The sequence below is a fragment of the Mauremys mutica genome, chromosome 22, assembly GCF_020497125.1.
Source record: "Mauremys mutica isolate MM-2020 ecotype Southern chromosome 22, ASM2049712v1, whole genome shotgun sequence".
In the NCBI taxonomy this organism is placed as follows: Eukaryota; Metazoa; Chordata; order Testudines; family Geoemydidae; genus Mauremys; species Mauremys mutica.
Window position 1 is genome coordinate 13,279,266 of NC_059093.1, and position 16,818 is coordinate 13,296,083.

General features: G+C 51.2%; 1 protein-coding gene across 3 annotated transcripts in view; it reads right to left on the reverse strand.

Moving 5' to 3' along the window:
- Window positions 1-229: 229 nt before the first annotated feature.
- The window catches only part of ST14 (ST14 transmembrane serine protease matriptase), a 58,475-nt gene continuing 41,886 nt past the window's right edge, over window positions 230-16,818 (reverse strand). For all 3 annotated transcript variants that reach the window (XM_044997333.1, XM_044997330.1, XM_044997332.1), the window contains exons 8-19: window positions 16,479-16,618; window positions 15,985-16,082; window positions 14,813-14,922; window positions 13,078-13,208; window positions 11,730-11,834; window positions 9,144-9,251; window positions 7,556-7,669; window positions 7,019-7,141; window positions 6,354-6,540; window positions 4,584-4,858; window positions 3,780-3,916; window positions 230-2,843 (exon numbers count right to left, since the gene is read on the reverse strand). In XM_044997333.1, the coding sequence (XP_044853268.1) occupies window positions 2,682-2,843; window positions 3,780-3,916; window positions 4,584-4,858; window positions 6,354-6,540; window positions 7,019-7,141; window positions 7,556-7,669; window positions 9,144-9,251; window positions 11,730-11,834; window positions 13,078-13,208; window positions 14,813-14,922; window positions 15,985-16,082; window positions 16,479-16,618 (1,690 nt within the window). In that variant the 3' untranslated portion in view covers window positions 230-2,681. The remainder of the gene's footprint in view (window positions 2,844-3,779; window positions 3,917-4,583; window positions 4,859-6,353; window positions 6,541-7,018; window positions 7,142-7,555; window positions 7,670-9,143; window positions 9,252-11,729; window positions 11,835-13,077; window positions 13,209-14,812; window positions 14,923-15,984; window positions 16,083-16,478; window positions 16,619-16,818) is intronic.

Below are 16,818 nucleotides of genomic sequence, written 5' to 3' on the forward strand. Positions count from 1 at the left end.
TTCCAGTGCTTCACTGCCCTCCTAGTGAAATAGTGTTTCCTAATATCCAACTTAGACCTTCCCCATTGCAACTTGGGTCAAGTCACCTTTCTGCACCTCAGTTTCCCCAGCTGTGAAATAGGCACAACAATCCCTGCCTCACAGAGGACCTTGAGATCAGATCAGTGAGGTTTACAAAGTGCCCCAAGCCCTCTGGGTGCAGCAATAAAGAACGAAATGTTCAGAGTAATACAAAAATCCCCAGTTTAATACAGATTTTCTCCAAGCCTCTCCATTTCATTCAGATCTTTACAAAAGTGACTTTACAACAAAGAAGTGCGGAAGGAGGTTAAACTGAGCAGAAAAGGCCTGCTTCCTTTACTCTGACACATGTACAACACTACGGTAGGGAGCAATATATACAGAAGAAAACCACATCAAAAATCAGCACATTTGAAATCATTTTGCAACATTCCTTTTAAAAAAAATAAAAGATTAAAAAGCCATCAAGCGTCCGTCCCCTCCCCTTACCCCAGCCCGGCTTGCGTCAAGGACCAGGGGCAGGCAGAGACATTTCCTAAAACGGCAACACTCTCTTTTAGGGCTGCGGCAAGCTGTTCATACGAGCAAATGGTTTTACACGCTTAGCCGCTCCCCTCTCTCCTGGCAGATTGCTGCCTGATCCTGCAATGAGCCAGGTGCCAGCAATTCCAGGATCAGGGCTCAGCACTGGCAAGAAGAGGGAAGTAGCAAAGATTCCTAGAGGGGCCATTCACAGGTACCTACCGGTCTCTACTCCCACCTTGTCCCCATAGCAATGCTAGCCAACCACAAAATAGCTTCTATTATACCACCACTACACACACACACACACACAGGGCTTGCAGCCATGTTCCCAAGCAGCCAGAAGTCTCCTAGTGGGGTGCCCAGCCCATGCCCTGCCCAAAGGCATTACAGAGTCTTCCCACCGGTCCATATAAGAACTACAGGGTCGGCCCCGTGCTCAGGATCTCAACGCACTGCCTGGGGGCCTACTTTGGGGTACCGTGAAGAGCAACCACCGTGTGACCCTTTGTCTCCACGTTCTCATATGGCACCTGAGGCTTCGGCCTCCCGCAAGGACTAAAGAACCAGCTAAAGGACTGAGGCGCTCACGTCCCACAGACAGGCGTGGGGTTTCACAGACAGCTAACGAGGTCACACTTCACGTCTTACAGTTAAGGCACATTGTGGCAATGCCAATCTGACCGTAAACAGGTCAGAAGATAGATAACGCGCGCACACACACACACACACACACGCTCTCCAGTGGATACATTTAAACCATTCTTGTAAAAAAACAGGCAGACGGGAGGTGGGGGGGGAGTTCACCCTGCAACTCAGTAGCAACTGGCTTATCTGGAATTCTGCAATGTGACCCCCAGATACCCCTCAACAGAGGCTACAGTGCATTTCCTTGTGGATCTGTGTGACGAACCTCGCCGAGAGACCTCAGGACCCAGAAGGCAGTGCCCTGCATGTATCTGAGCAGCGTGCCCAGATTGGTGGGCCAAACCTCTGTGTTTAAATTTATGCACGACCCCCCCCTCACAAGGAGATGCAAGCTCTGTAGCTCCATCCCCCAATGTGATAGATCCCTTAGTGCGCAGGGTTCACAAGCCTAGTGCTCAGCAAGCAGGGTCATCTTTGAGATCATTGACAGATCAGGGGAGATTTTACCTCTCGATATTAAACCTCTTGTATAAAAGTGTTTTATTGGAGTCACCGAGAGGAGTTTTTGCAGGGGTCATACAACAGTAGGCAACCAGTACAGAGGTCTAACCTGCCCCATGCAGCATTGTCGGGGGAATTGGAGTGCCTCACAATTAAACCTGCTCCGAAAACAACCAAAAACACGGTTAAAAAAAATGAGTATCTAAAAAGTCCATCTGAACCGGACCTAGGTGGCTGCTAGGACCAGAGAGTGGGGGTTGAATGGGAGTTTAGTGAGGGCTCAAGCTGCATATCCCTCCGGCGCCATATAAGCGGGTGTTTGGACACAACAGGCCGGAAGGAGCAGGTGGAAGATTGGAACACAAGGAATTTCCATCTCACAAACATATCAATTTCAGGGTGGGAAACAAAGGATTCATCAAAATAAAATAAACAGCTCTGCCATCACCTGCCAGACACTGGGCAGTTCTGCAAACACACGCGCACAATTACACAGCCCACTTTACATACGGACAAGCGTCTCCTAGTGCAGCACCTCCTGGTGGCTGCTGCAGTCCTGTCCCTTTGGATTAGGATGAGCAGGGGTTTCTCCCCGCTCTCTCCAGGACGTCCGCCCGTCACAGTGTGTGCTGAGGTGAGATGGCAGGAGAGGTGGGATTCCTACGCCCTCCCTTTGGAGGTTCCTGCTCACCAGAGGTAGGGGTTAAGTTCACATTAGGGGCAGCTCCCTGAAGGAGGAAGGGAGGGAATATGGGGAAGGATCCGAGCTGCCCACTCCTTCCCCCCATGCCTTCCAACAGGCCAGGCGTCCTGCTGGTCCAGTCCCATGGGGGAGGGGAGGCAACGACACACACGTACACACACGATTCCCTTCACATCAGCTGGGAGTGTCTTCAACCACCGGCTTGAAAGAGACCCAGAGCCGAACGCGAGAGGCACCGCCTGCCCTGCGTGTCCATCCGGATCGAGAGCCCCTCGCTGGAGCCCTCCTAGATCCCGGTGTGCTGCTTGATCCAGTCCCGCAGCTTGGAGACCCGAGTGTAGACTCCTGGCTTGTTCCGCTGGGCGCAGCCGTCTCCCCAGCTGACCACACCAGCCAGAAACAGCTTGTTGTTGTTCTCCACGCTAACCAACGGCCCGCCCGAGTCCCCCTGCATGGAAACAGAACCGCAGGTTAAACCAGGCTAATCCCCTCCCACTTCCGGCTCTTCCGCCATTTAGAGCACAAAAACGTGCCCCTGCCCACAGACAGTTATTAAGCAAATGAAGGAATTCGTAAGGGACGTGGAATGTTTCTAGAAGTTACGTCCGCTGGTCATTTCCACACGAGTGTGTTTAGAGGTGGGGTAGGTGGTGTGAGGGTGATCGACCCTCACTGTAAGTTGATGAAGTTTTCACATGGGAATTTCCTAGGTGGTTTTTTCTTTCACCTAAAAAGACCTTGCAGGAGGTAAGAGTGTCTGAAGCTCCTTGATGTTTGCAATAATTTTCTCTTTGAGCTTCTCCCCTCCCTTTGGGACCTTGACGGTACTTGGGGAATGGGAGTCCCGTCTTCCAGCGAATTTCACGCTGGTGAATAGAACCTGTTATGCAGGCAGCAGCACTAAGTGCCCTCTCGGCCCTGATCTTGACCCTTGGCTGAGGCAGGAGGGTCCTTGGCCTCCCTTCAGGAGACCACCAGCAATGCGGGTGGAGATGGAGGCTCCGGGCAGGTAGGCCAGAGGAGTCAGGCAAACAGCTATCCGATAGCAACAGCTTCCCGGCACTAGCGAGCCAGGGCCGGATGAAAACCGACAAGCAAATGGTGGTGACCCATGCTTTGAAATCTGGATCCAGAGCCAAATAACTCCTCCCGTCCAAAGGACGGGGTGTTAAAGGAAAACATCAGCGATTCCCATTAATTAACACTAAGGAAATAAAATCTCCCCTAGGAGACAGACTGCCTACGTATCCAGAATGCACCAGGGCTGACAGATATACGAAGTAAGCCACCGTGTTGGACCCAGCTTGCTAAGAAAGGGCTACCCCCGCTTCCCGGGGTTTCAGCACAATCTGGTCAAATCCCTTCCAAACCCAGAGGCCCCTACCTGGCAGGCATCGATACCCCCCGTCAGGATCCCCACACACATCATGCGTGGTGTTATCTGGTTGGTCAGCAGTGTGTTGCACATGGTCTGGTTAATCACTCGAATCGTCGCCTTCTGCAGGATGGTGGCACCAGCACCTATAAGGACCAGAGATGGGAGTCCCCTCCGTGCATAGAGTCTGGGGTGAGGAGCACATGCTCCAGTTCCTAATCCTCAGTGCCCTGAAGGTTACGAGCGGACAAGCGCTCTCCTCACCAACATGCTCCCTTCACACCCTCCCCCAAAGCAAGCCCCCCCCCCCCTCGCACACCCCGTCCCAAACTCCAGCCATCAGAACCCAGCTGCACCCCAGACACACCTCCCTTCCTGTCGGATTCAATCCCACTACTGACCGCCAGCCGCGCCCCAACCTCTCCCCACCACTGCATCCCAGGCTCCTGACAGGAGCCCACTTTCTCCCAGCAAGAGGATCCAAAACCAGCTACAGGGGCTGGGGGCAGCGTGTGTGGCACTGGCTGAGGGGAAAAATCTGGCAGCAGACTCTGGACTCACTCCAGACAGTCCCAAAACATCTTCTCTCTCAGCTGCTGGAAACATGCCTTCATTCTCGGCACAGGGCCCCCACAATGGCGGCCTGTGGGTTAAATGAGTTTCCAATGAGGTGAGACTCTACCAAGACCTTGTAGGCTCTTCCCCTCCCCACTCGGTCTACGCACTGATCAGCCAAGTGGCATCCGGTGCATCCAGAGCAACTACAGGCATCCAGCCCTACCTCCCTCACCCCTTCCCAGGTGACCCCCTCACCTCCTTCCGAGGTGGCCCCCCATCCAGTCACCCAGATTTCCTTGCCAGAAGGGAAGTCATGGGTGGCATCGGGTAGGCAGACTGGCTGGACAGAGGTGGTGAAGGTGACAGGACTCTGCAGCTCCAGCACAGCGATGTCGTAGTCGAAGGTGAAGTCGTTGAATTGGGGGTTACTGGTGATGCTTTTGATGCTCCGCTCTTGCACCATCTTGTCATTCCGCTTACTCTGGTCATGAAGCCCTAGAAAGGCCGTCCACAGCTTGGGGTCCGAGTACCTGCACAGAGACATGCCACAGGGTGACGTGGGGCGAAACCGGAGACGGCTCTAGGGCAGGGTTTGGACTGGGGAAAAAAAGTTTTCCAGCAAATTTTTTTTTAAAAAAAAACAAAATTGGGTTGTCAACTATCTGTATTTCCATAAAATAGTGTTTGTTTTCCACGGAAACGTCTGGTTTCTGGTCAAGCAAACAAATGCCTGAAAACTGAATTAGGACTCTTTGGGCTAGCCTGTCAGGAAGCCTCACGGGAGCAGTCGTTCAGGTACCTCATGCCCCCATTCTCCTCTATGGTTTGGATGCCCCAGATAGACTACATCTCCCATGATGCACTACAGTCACTGATTCCCATGATGCAACGACCTGCCCCTATTATGAGGGGTGCAGAATGAGAGATCTAGTCTGACCACGGAACCCGGCCTAGAAGGAATAGGAGCATAAGGCAGCCAATCTACAACTCCCATGAGGCACCACTTCCCATTTTGATTTTTTCACTGAAATTGAACTTTGCCATGGGGGGAAAGAGTGCCCATTTTCTGACCAGCTCCATAGGGCTCCCAGGAGTCCCTCAGAGCTCCATTGTGGCTGCCGGGCTATTTGGTGGAACATGGAGCTTCTCTGCAAAGCTCTCTACCAGAATATGCACGGCACAATGCCACTACCGTACGCTTCCATGGCATCCAAAAACCTCTCACAGCTCTTCACAAGGGTGGGTATTATCCCCATTTCACAGATGGGCACAAAGAAATTAAGGGTCCCACCCACAGTCAGAATCAGGTGCAGAGCTGGAAATAGACCTCAGGTGTCCTGACTCCGAGTCCTTTGGCAGGACTAGATCATCCCTGAGTTGCTGCTTCCCGGGACACCAGAGCACCTACTACGAACCACCTGGAAGGTGAGCCTGAGACGCAGTTTAAACAGCTGTGACCAGCGAAATGATGATAAACTCACACCCTTCCGTTTTTCTAAGCATGGCAGGTTCCCCCAGCAGTCCAATGGCAGAGCCACTACTTGCTAAGAACTACCAGCCACAACAGGATGCTGGAGAGGAGTCAAGGATCCCACCTAACGAGCATGACCAGTGCCAGCGCACTTATCACCCCCAGCGATCTGGGGGGCAGTTGATAGAGGCTGCCATCTGATAACAATGGGGTTGGAGCCATTACTTGGACCAAGACCAGTACAGGATTCAAAGCATCCATTGAATTGTTGGGAGGGAAAGAGGCATCCCCTGTGCATCAGAGCAAACTCCCCTTTAGAGAGAACATTCTCGGTTATTCCCTTACAGGCAGGGGGAAGCCTATACATATGTTGGTTACGCCTTCCTCTGAAGCAGCTGGTACTGGCCTCCATTGGTGGAAGGATACTAGGCCAGAGAGCCCACTGGTCTGATCTGCTATAGCAATTCCTATCCTCCACGCGCGTGTCTGACATGGCACCAAGTCTGCCCAACCCTAGAGAGTAGCAGAGACCCAATCCCACAGCACCCACCAACCTGATTGCCCCCTGGTCTTGGAAGCAGTGTGCTGCTGAAACCAGCCACTTGTCCGATATCAGCGAGGCTCCACAGATGTGCCCATTGCCTTGCACGTGCAGGCTGACCTGCCACGGCCACTCGCCCACTTCCGAGTTCTGCCCGCCGACGATCCGGGTCTTCTTGCTGTAAGAGCGGGTCCCACAGTCTGATATGGGAGAGTGAGAGAAAGACCGGAGAAAAGAGACCACTCCTGTTAGTTACGTGCTTTCAATCTCGTCAGACCCCCGCTCCGTCCTTGGGGAATCTATTTAATGGTGCTGATGCCACCAATCGCTCTGGCAACTGATCATTACAGTTATCACTGCAGTGGGAATAGAGTTTGCGACCTGCAGTGGCAGAGTCAGCAGTGTGTGAATAAAAGTGTTTGTGTAGGTCCTACATAAACTTTTAAATTTAAAAACGAAGATCAAACCATCACCTCAACTTCTTGATGACAGTCTGGCTATTCCCTAGCAAAACAAATCAGTTCCAAAAGGCACAGTATGTCCATTCGGGAGCCCAAACTATCCCCTCCGCAACCTCCCTTTCCAACCCCATAAGATAGATCTTGAGACCTGCTAATTAAGCCCTGATTTACAGGCATGCCAGCCACCACACCAGCACCGAGAAGGGGCATCACCCACCACAGCTCTCCTCGTCCGAGTTATCAGCACAATCCTTCGTCCCATCGCACTCCGGGTTGGTCTTGCTCAGGCACACGCTGTTGCGGCACTTGTAGGTGTAATCCTTGCAGGAGACGGACGCCACTGCAGGCAGGCCAAAGGGAGAAGCGTTAGCCCCAGATGGCACCGTGCTGGGGAACCCCCCAGGCACGAGCTCCTAGAAAGGACGCTGAGGCCGGGAGGAATGTTGTCTGGGACAGCCTTTTAGGCTCCTTCCCAGAAGGGTGTGAGAACAATATGAGCCTCTCAGCGTTTTATCAGCTACATGGTTATACTGGTACATGCAACACCAGTGACATGCAGCTCCCACGGGAATCCCACCTGTGTCCCTGTGTCATAGTTTCGAGAGCCCCTTCTTGGCACGAGGTCGTGGTTCCACAGATTTCCCGCCAACGGAAGCCCTGTTCGTGGCCCCTTGCTGGGGGCCTGCAGGAGCTCATGCGGGTCTCGCTAGTAACTGTGCCCATTTCAAGACTCTCCTCCCCAGCCTGTCCTCACCTTTGCTGCAGGTGCCCTCGTCGCTCCCGTCCCCGCAGTCGTCCTTGCCGTCACACTTCTGGGTTTCAGGGATGCATTTCCCGTTGCTGCACTTGAAGTTCTTATCTGGGCATTCTGGGAGAGAGAGGAAGCCGCTGCTGCTCAGAAACGGCAAAAAGGGCACAAAGTGCCAAAGATCCAGCTTTAAGCAACCCGCCTGATGGAGGAGACAGGACCATGCTTTCAGGGATAGAAAGGAGATTCCTTACGGAGGCTGCAGGACGCAGACGGACCCTGTGGTTCTCTAGCTTAGACTAACACCTCTTACCTTTAACCCAACACTCATGCTCTATTTCCTTTCTGTCTCTTTCTCCATCTCCTCCTACGAATCTGCTCTTTTCTTTCTCCCTTTTTCCACAAAACACTGATGTTATTCCTACGCTTGGCAGAATTCCCATTTTTATTGATTTTTCATTTCGATGGGTAATATTGATTTTGATTTTTAAGCTTTTTTTTTTTTTGAGCTAGCAAGTTAAATTTTCACAGGTGTGCAAAATTACTTGTTTAAGCATTCCCCCGCCCCCAAATTTTTATTGATTTCAATTTTGAGTGGCTGGAAACTGGGGCTGGAGTCAGGGAATATAGTTATTGAACACCAGACTTTGAGATTCAGAAAGTTACAGCTTTATAAAAGAACACAAATTGTCAACACCACCTGTCCAATTATGCAAAGTAAAACGTCCTTGAACCAAAACTCTAATACGTTCTCAAGCAGCAATTTTCTTACTTTGCCTCTCAAAAATGACAGATCGTCAATCGATGGAGATAGTTGTTCCTCAGTTTTGAGTGTACGATGAAATTGACATTTACAAAAATCCAAGCCTAGTTATTCCTTACACATCCCCTTACAGTACAGCTACTTTGTCCCAAATAGCCTGAATTTGGCAACTTTCTAGGTGCTCTGCAAAAGAAACCTGCTTTGAAAGGGTCTGGTTGAGGTGCACTTCCTAGATCACACAGGAGGTCACACAGCAGCAGAGTTCCCGCAGAACTGATTTTAATACGGCCGACATTTAATTTAATTGCATTTATTGTATGGATTAATTATGTTAGGGCACCCAGAACATGGGATAGGAAACTTTTTTCTGAAATCTAAATAAGTTATTATAAAACTCTTGCTTTTCTGTGGGAAAAAAGTGCAAATATTAATCTAGTTCCAGTCACCCTAATTTTATATTTATTTTATTTATTTATTTGCAGGTAAAGCTGATCCTCCCTCTCTGTTAAAACCAGTTCAAACTAAACACACACAGTCACCCCAATTGCAGCTAGAGTCAGATCTAGCTCGCACCTCACCAGCTCTACCACTTTTCCCACCAGTGTTTTTCACGCATTGTCAGGTCTCAGTCTCTCCTGTTCTCTGTCTGCAGCACACATTAGTTTATTCTCCTGAGGGGTGATTGTGGTTGTTGACTTGGGGGGGGTGTGTTAGTGGCCTGGACTATACAGGAGGTCAGCCCAGATGTTCTGGTGGTGTCTTCTGGCCTTCAACACTGTGACTTAACGGCCAGGTCTCAGCGTGGGGCGAAGCAATGGGCGAGTCACTTACTGCACTGCAGCTCATCGCTGTTGTCCCCGCAATCGTTCACACCGTCGCAGAGCCAGAAGCGTGGCTTGCACCAGCCGTTATTACACCTGAACTGCTCCGTGGTGCAATCTGGGGAAGGAAGGGGAGATGTTAGATGATGCACCGATGCCATCGCTCACCGGTACGATACACAACTACAGGCTGGTGATAGGTTTCAGACAGTGACATTTCAGCAGGTCCCTCTCCATGGGAGACATGCCTAGAATATACTTTGGACACGGCCCTGGGTGGTCCGGAGTCCTTCCTGCATCTCCACCCACAGGAGCTGAATGTGCTTAGCAGTTTCCCAGGTTGGGCCCCTTCCTGACAAACAGAAGAGCCAGAACGACTGACTGTACAGGGAGAGCCTGCAGCTCCCATAACTTGGGGACACCAAGGAGGATCTTCAAAGCCACAAAGAACTTTTCAAATGCACCCTTAAGGAGGAGAAACAGGAGCCTCTCTAACATCAAATGGGGACCGATGTTTAGTCCCTCAGACCAAGACTGCCTCAACGTCTGGGGCTGAGCATTTGGATGAGATGGGACCTTCTGCAACAACTGGCCATTCCAGCCAGCCAGCCATTGGCCAGTTCGGCACTTGGCATCAGCCTCACACACACGGTGCCAGATACCATAGGGGATCGGTGCCCTGCAAATGCCCAAGGGACTGGCAACACGCACAGACATATTTTGGTAACCAGTTTGCAACATCTTAATCTGAGTGAGTTACGACAAGCATGGCTGAGTGGCACCCTGGCAGCAGCTTTTTCCATGCAGTTTGGGCATCCTCACCAGCCATACTGCTTAAGTGTTTGCCCCAGTGAATTCTGGGAAAATCTGGGCAGCTACCCCATCATGCCTCAGCAGAGGACTGAGTGCCCAGCAAACGTGCGCACAGACCGACACCAGAAGCACATGGAGCAATGCACGCTGGGATGCACTGGAAGAGTCAGGAGGAAGCAACACCAGCCAAAGCCATTACAGAAAGTCAATCGTGTTCCAAATGAGACAAGACTCTACTGCCCTGTCAGTAGCCACTGGCAGCTAACGTGTTCTGAGCCGACTGTGTCACTAACTGGTCACACTCAGTAGCACAGACAGAGCCCGAGGCGTTTCTAGGGTGAGGGAGCAAAGAAGAACCAGAGAATAGATTTTTCACTCGAAAAGAGCCTGGGATTGAGTACAAACCTGGGCAGCCCGAGCATCCACTCATCACCCCAGGGGGGCAGCGAGCACCCATGGGCCGGGAGCACACCATTTTCATCCCGTCATTTAGTACAACGAGACCTGAGCCAGGGGCTCCAATCTCCTCTCATTGACTCTAGGCCATGGCTAATGACATGATCTGTGGGATTATATATTAATCAGAGACACAAAAGTGTATCCACAAACACACACGCACTCCCATGCTCTGCCCAGGAAGGAGCTATAAACAGCACCGTAGTGCCCTGAGCATGACAGGTCATGAAATGTAATTAAATGCGTGCGGCTACGCCAGCGCCCTAGGGCATGCAGGGGCCAGGTGGTTGGGACCACAAAGCAGCATCAGCAAGGATTAAACGGCAGAAACCATCTCCCAACAGGCAGTGGTCGGAGGGAGGTTAGTGAGTGAAAGTCACCGGGCATTGGCTCTTTGCAGGGAGATTAACAACAATAAGAATGAAGGCTCACAAACTATACAGGGATTCCAGACTGATCAAGCCGCTGATTGTTCCTTATCTACACCGGGCTCAAGGTCGGGGGAGGAAGCTGTTTCCACTGGGAGCTTGATACTAGTTGGTCGGGGGTGTTCCCCAAGCCAGCAGGGTTTGACTTTCCTCCATGAAAAGGGGAGGACCAGCTGACCCACAGACAGATTCAGGTCTCCAACAAAAAGGCCACAGCACCAGAAGGCTGATCTTTGGAGGGAGAGAGAGAGACACACACACACACATACTGTCCCCAGTGTTCAAGGGGTTCGAATCAACTCAGTGAGCTGGGTGCTGGGATGAAGGCAGCTGCACCAAGATCCATTTTCATTCCTGTCGAACGATAGGAACAGCAGCAGCTCCGATGCCTTTGCATCAGTTGCTACGCACGTACAGAGCTGAAGCAGCCTGTGTAGAGCGGCGGTAGAGCTATCGCCCGAAAGCTCGGCAGCCCGGCTGGTGGTGCACTCCACAGATCACGCAGCTGGATGTCGAAGCCACTGACACAGCATTGGACTTGCAACCCATGTCTAAATTCATCTCCAGCAAGACAGCAGCTCTGCAAGCTGCCAGAGGGGATTGCTGGGCCCAGCAACGAAGAAAGGACTTTCCCCACCAAGATCTCTCCCCGTAAAGGGTAATTCTTGCGGCTTAGGATGCACAGGTTCTAAAAGACATCCCAGTCTGGCTAACCTCCAGCCCTGCGGCTGGACTACCAAGAACTGCCTTCAGCCCCCAGCCCCAATGCATTATCCCAATCTGTCCACTTGGGAGAGCCCGGAGCAAGTCAGGAGTTCCCTCCCACTTGCTGACATTCTGCAGAGACCTCTCCGTCCCATCACATGGCCCTGCAAAGAGAATCCAAAGGAAGGACTTACTGCAGGAGCGCTCGTCGCTGCCATCCGTGCAGTCCATCCAGCCATCACAGCGCATGACTTTATCAATGCAGCGGCCAGTGTTGCAGGTGAACTTGCCAGGACAGGCTGCAGGCAACAAGGGAGAAAGAGAGAGGTGCGACATGCATTAGCCTTGCCAGTAACCATCAGCTCCTCTTGCGTTCAGTTTTCGGTGTGTCCATTTCTCTGAATACACATGCTGCACTGAGAACACATCACCTGGACCAGCTAGGGTGACCAGACGTCCCGATATTTAGACGTTTGCCCCACATCCCAACCGATGTTTGGTCAGGACACCATTTGTCCCGATATTTCGCACTCCGGGTTGTTGGGTTTTTTGCGCTCTGCCAGCAGCACTCCCTTTTTAAAAAAATATTTATTTTGTTCCACCGGCGCCCCCACACCTCTCCCATGTGTCCCGATATTTTGTTCCTCTCATCTGGTCACCCTAGCACCAGCGTGAGTGAATGCTCTTGTGAGAGTGGAGTGGATTTTCCAGGGAAAACCCACTGCTTCCTGCACCGGGACGTTCCTAGACCCGGATCAGCTGTTCTATCCTGTGCTTGCATCTCACCACATCCGTTTCCACCCAGTGGACACTTGGCATGAAGAAGCCAAAATGAAACATTATGTGAGAACAAACATGAGACAAGGTTAGAACGACAGACTGGATCCTGATCCGGACTTCCCCAAAGCACAAGTGTATCTGTACCTCGTGGATTCAGTGAGTCTGATCACCAAGTGCAGGGGACCAGAGTCCTGCTTCTATGATTCTATGTCTCCCTCTAGTGCTGGGTCCAGTGACTACAACAATCTGCTACTTATTCCCAGTGAAGAGGAGTCACTCGTTTCACTCAAATACCCTTGATGCCTAAGGCCTTGCAACCTGGGGTGGTCTCATTAAATTTGAGCTACGATTTCCTTTGGTCCATTTATACTAAACAAAATTTAGATTTGGGGTGGTCCAGTTCAAGGTTCTGGCCCGTTTTTAACAATAACCTGTATTTGCCTCAGAACTGCACTAGAAAAAAAGGGATGTGCAAATAGATACATATAGAATTCCCGGGATTTTATCAGTGAACAACGAATGCATGCAACCCAACTTATAGGGCGACTACAGCAATAAGCCAAGTGGGCAGGTGTCCTCCCCAAGATGTGATGGCCCAGCTGGGCTATGCACACCTGTCACTACAGCTCATTTCATTTCCGACCCAAACCCTCCAGAGGTCAAAGGGCAGACCAATAACCCAGACCAAAAACCTCCTTCCTCAGCAGCTAAGAAAATAAGCCAGTTCCCCTGAAAGTTCACAGCATCTAGGTTTCAACTTACGGTCACTGGAATCGTAAGACAGGAACTCTGCCGAGAAGCCAGTGTCTGTGTACGACTGGTCTGAATGGAACCGGACTGTGATTTTGTTGTTGTTACTTGCCACCACAAACTGGGGGCGCTCACCACAGTACCTGGCGGGAGGGGAGGACAGCACAGATTTAGGAACTGTTACAGTACAGAAGAGAGGGTCCCTCCCTCACCAGTAGAAAAAGGCAATTTCCTCTCTGTGCCTCACATACGTCCATTGGCCTAGGACACCAACAGGGTCTTCTCACTCTCATTCACTCTAAACAAGGGCTGACCCCAGCATGGATTAGCGGGGTGACCATGGCTCCATGCCAGGTGCCAGATTTAGACGCCTCGCCCCAAACTGCAGAGCTGCAAAGTTGAGACCTGGATTTCAAAGTCGGGGTGCTTAGATCAGTGGCGAGGAGGAGACTGTTTGATATGGCCCATGCAAGATCTAAGAGCCTGCAAAAATCTTGGCAATTGTTGGTAGCTGGTGTGCTGAGAGACCACTGCCCCTCATGCTGACCAGCAAGGTCACATTGCTTCCTTGTGCCTGGATCCACCTGTTGTCTCTTGTTTTATACTCAGATTGTAAATCCCTCGGGGCACGGACAGTCTCTTTGTTCTGTATGTGTACAGCGCCTGGCACAATGAGGTCCTAGTCCCTGGCTGGGACTCCTCAGTGCTACCACATCACAAGTGCTACCAAGGGCTAGCTGTGAAATTTGGGTCCAGGTTTAGTTTCTGATCTCCCCCACGTTTCCATGTGGTTAGCCCTAGAGAGGTGACACAAGCACTCAACAAGACACCTCACTTCTATTAAAACTTTTTAAAACCATGAATTATTTTTGCAGGAGTTGTTACACTGCAAAGCAGCAGGCAGGTGTGGCTTTCAATTCCATTAACAAATTAATGGAAAGCTAACGTAACCAAGTTGTCCTGGTAGCGTACATAGCTGATCTTGCTTTCTGCACACGGCACCTTTCAATTTCTATGAGTCTGCCATGGTGTATTCGTTTCAGATGATTCACACGCCGACCACTTCCCTTCTCCACTTCACTTTTGTGCTTCTCTTTTAGGACGTTTACTGAGGTTGAAAGTACAGGGCTGCTCGGTGAGAACAGAAAGAAGAGTCCTATCTGGATTCCTAACCGGCACCTGACAGCAGTTAGCTTTGTAGACAGCATCCGATGCTGAAATCCAAGTAGAGTAACCCCCAGCTATAGCCACTAGGCAGTGATCCCCAGTGACAGGCAACGAGCCAGATTCTCACAGCAGCAATAGTGTAATCCCACCATTCGCCATGGGACATAGGAACTGCCAGACTGGATCAGACACCTGGTCCATCCAGTCCAGTATCCCATCTCCGATAGTGGCAAGTGCCAGGTGCTTCAGAGGAAAGTGTGAGATAACCACGAAGGTCTCACCCTAATCCTCAATAGTTATTGGCTTAAACCGTGAAGCATGAGGTTTTATATCCCTTCCAGAATCTGTTCACATTTGCTATAGCAGCTCTGGGGATTCTTGTAAATGATATAAATGCCCAATCCCATTTGGAATCTTGCTAAATTCTTGGCCTCAATGACCCTGTGGCAGTGAGTTCCACAGCCTAATGACATGTTGCGTGAGAAAGTATTTCCTTTGATCAGTCTAATTTGCCACCCTTTGTTTAATTGGCTGTCCCCAGCCTGTGCCTCCGAGTCACGTCACATTGCCCAGCACTTACTTTGTATTGTTGATCTCCACATAATCCTTGGTGCAGGAACTGAGCGGGACACCAGATTCCCATAGGTAGAACAGGTTGAAACGCACCTTCACGTTCTTTGTAGGGGGGACCTGAGCGGAGCAAGGCAAGAGTCAGCAGAGGCAGTGAAAGGAGAGTGAAAATTAGTTTCTTTTCCTTCCCCCTTTGGCGATCAGACAAAGGAGAGAGACACCAATTTAGATGGAAGATGAGCGAGATTTGGGGGGCAGAAGATGAGTCCATGAGGAAAGGCCAGAGCAGAACAATAATAAAAATCACAATCTTTGGCATTTGCACAGTGCTCTGTGCCTCCCTGCCTCAGCGGGGGGCATTCTTTTGCCTCTGCAGGTCTTTGAAATTCCTGTTTAAACCAGGATCCTGCCACCAGGCCCCAAGAGAGTGGTGAGCGTCACAAAAGGGGTGGGCGTTTCAGGTTTTTATGCAGAGCTTTTTCAACCCTGATTCACAACAGAGACCAGGCCAGTCAGACAGAATCTACCACCTGTAGTTTACTCTGGACAACTCCCATAGGTTGCCAGGCCAGCCATAGCTTTCATCCTAGCTGCAAAGAGCCAGGTGTTACCCAGCGCCCAGCTGACCCAGTCAGTTTCAGAAGACAGATGCAAACGGTCAGGGGAAAGCCTCAGGACACCGCTGGAGTCATTCAGAACAAGGACTGACCAAACCAAGGTAAGGGAATGTTGACAGACGGGAGAAACCAACACAGCAATGGACAAATCAAGTCAAGCCAGGGCCCATCATCTCTAGCATCCCATCCCCCATGGTGGCCAGCAGCAGACGCTTCGGAGGAAAGTACAAGAACCAACTCCAGTGGAATAACCTGCCCACGGCAGAAGTTTCTTCCTATCCCATCAACCAGAGGCTGGCTTGTTCCCCGAGGTCCCTTATGCCCTGTGTAAAGCCACAGCCGGTACTACGGCTTTACAAAGGCAACAGGAGTTAGGCACCTTCAAAAAAAACTATCCTCACCCCTATTCCTTGTGGGAATCCTGCTAATCTCTTGGTCTTGGAGATCACCTGCCGAACTCACTGCCATGACTTTAACAATGGGCTAAGCTGACCCCAACAGGCCGCCTCCACCTCCCGCTTTTACCAATCCACGCTAGGCAGCAGGGTCCGTCCCATGCTCTCACCTCTATGTCCCAGACACAATCCATGTTGGGCGGATAGTGGGCCGGGTAGTAAGGGGTGGTGAAGTTTCCACTTGGTCCTGTCAAAGTCTCTCTGCAGCCTAGAAGACAAGCAGGAAAATGAAATCGAGATGCCAGGGCTTCCAAAAGCAGTGTTCGGCTACTACCCGAGGCAAAAACAGACACAGGCAGAGCATCCTTTAATGAGGTTAAGCCAATCTCTGGAGACACTGGCTCCACTCCAAGGCGTGGCTAGAACCCAGGAGACCAATTAGGTGGTCTTCCCAGCTAATCCAACATAATTCCTTCCCCCTTCTCCTGAGGGGGCATCATTGAAGAAGCCAAGTGCACTGTGGGTAAGTCAAGAGCTTCTGAGTGCCAGGAAGAGACCTGCTTCTAAGGGACTCCTGTGCAATTGGCAGCATCACCACAAACACCTGGCTTCTCCCTTCCTCACCTCCATGAGAGAGGGGGGCTCTCCCGAGCCCCCGACTTACTTTTAGCCTTCGGGAGCTGGAAGAACTCCGCCTTGAAGCCAGGATTCCGCCCCTCAGCGTCGGTGATCAGCATGAGCAGCATGACGTTCTGGGAGGACAGGAAGGTCAGGTTGTAGGACGGAGGGTAACTGCCGCACAGCCTGGGAGGAGGGAAGCACAGAGAGCATCACGCAATGGAACGGGGCAGAGACAGGAGCTCGGTCACCACGTTACGCCTTCTTCGCTGCTTGGCAATCCCCTTCCCCACCACGTACAAAGTCCCTACCCTGCCCCAGAAAAAATAATCCCAGATTTAAAGGGACACTATCAGCTCAATCATATAATAATATCCAGTTAGCAT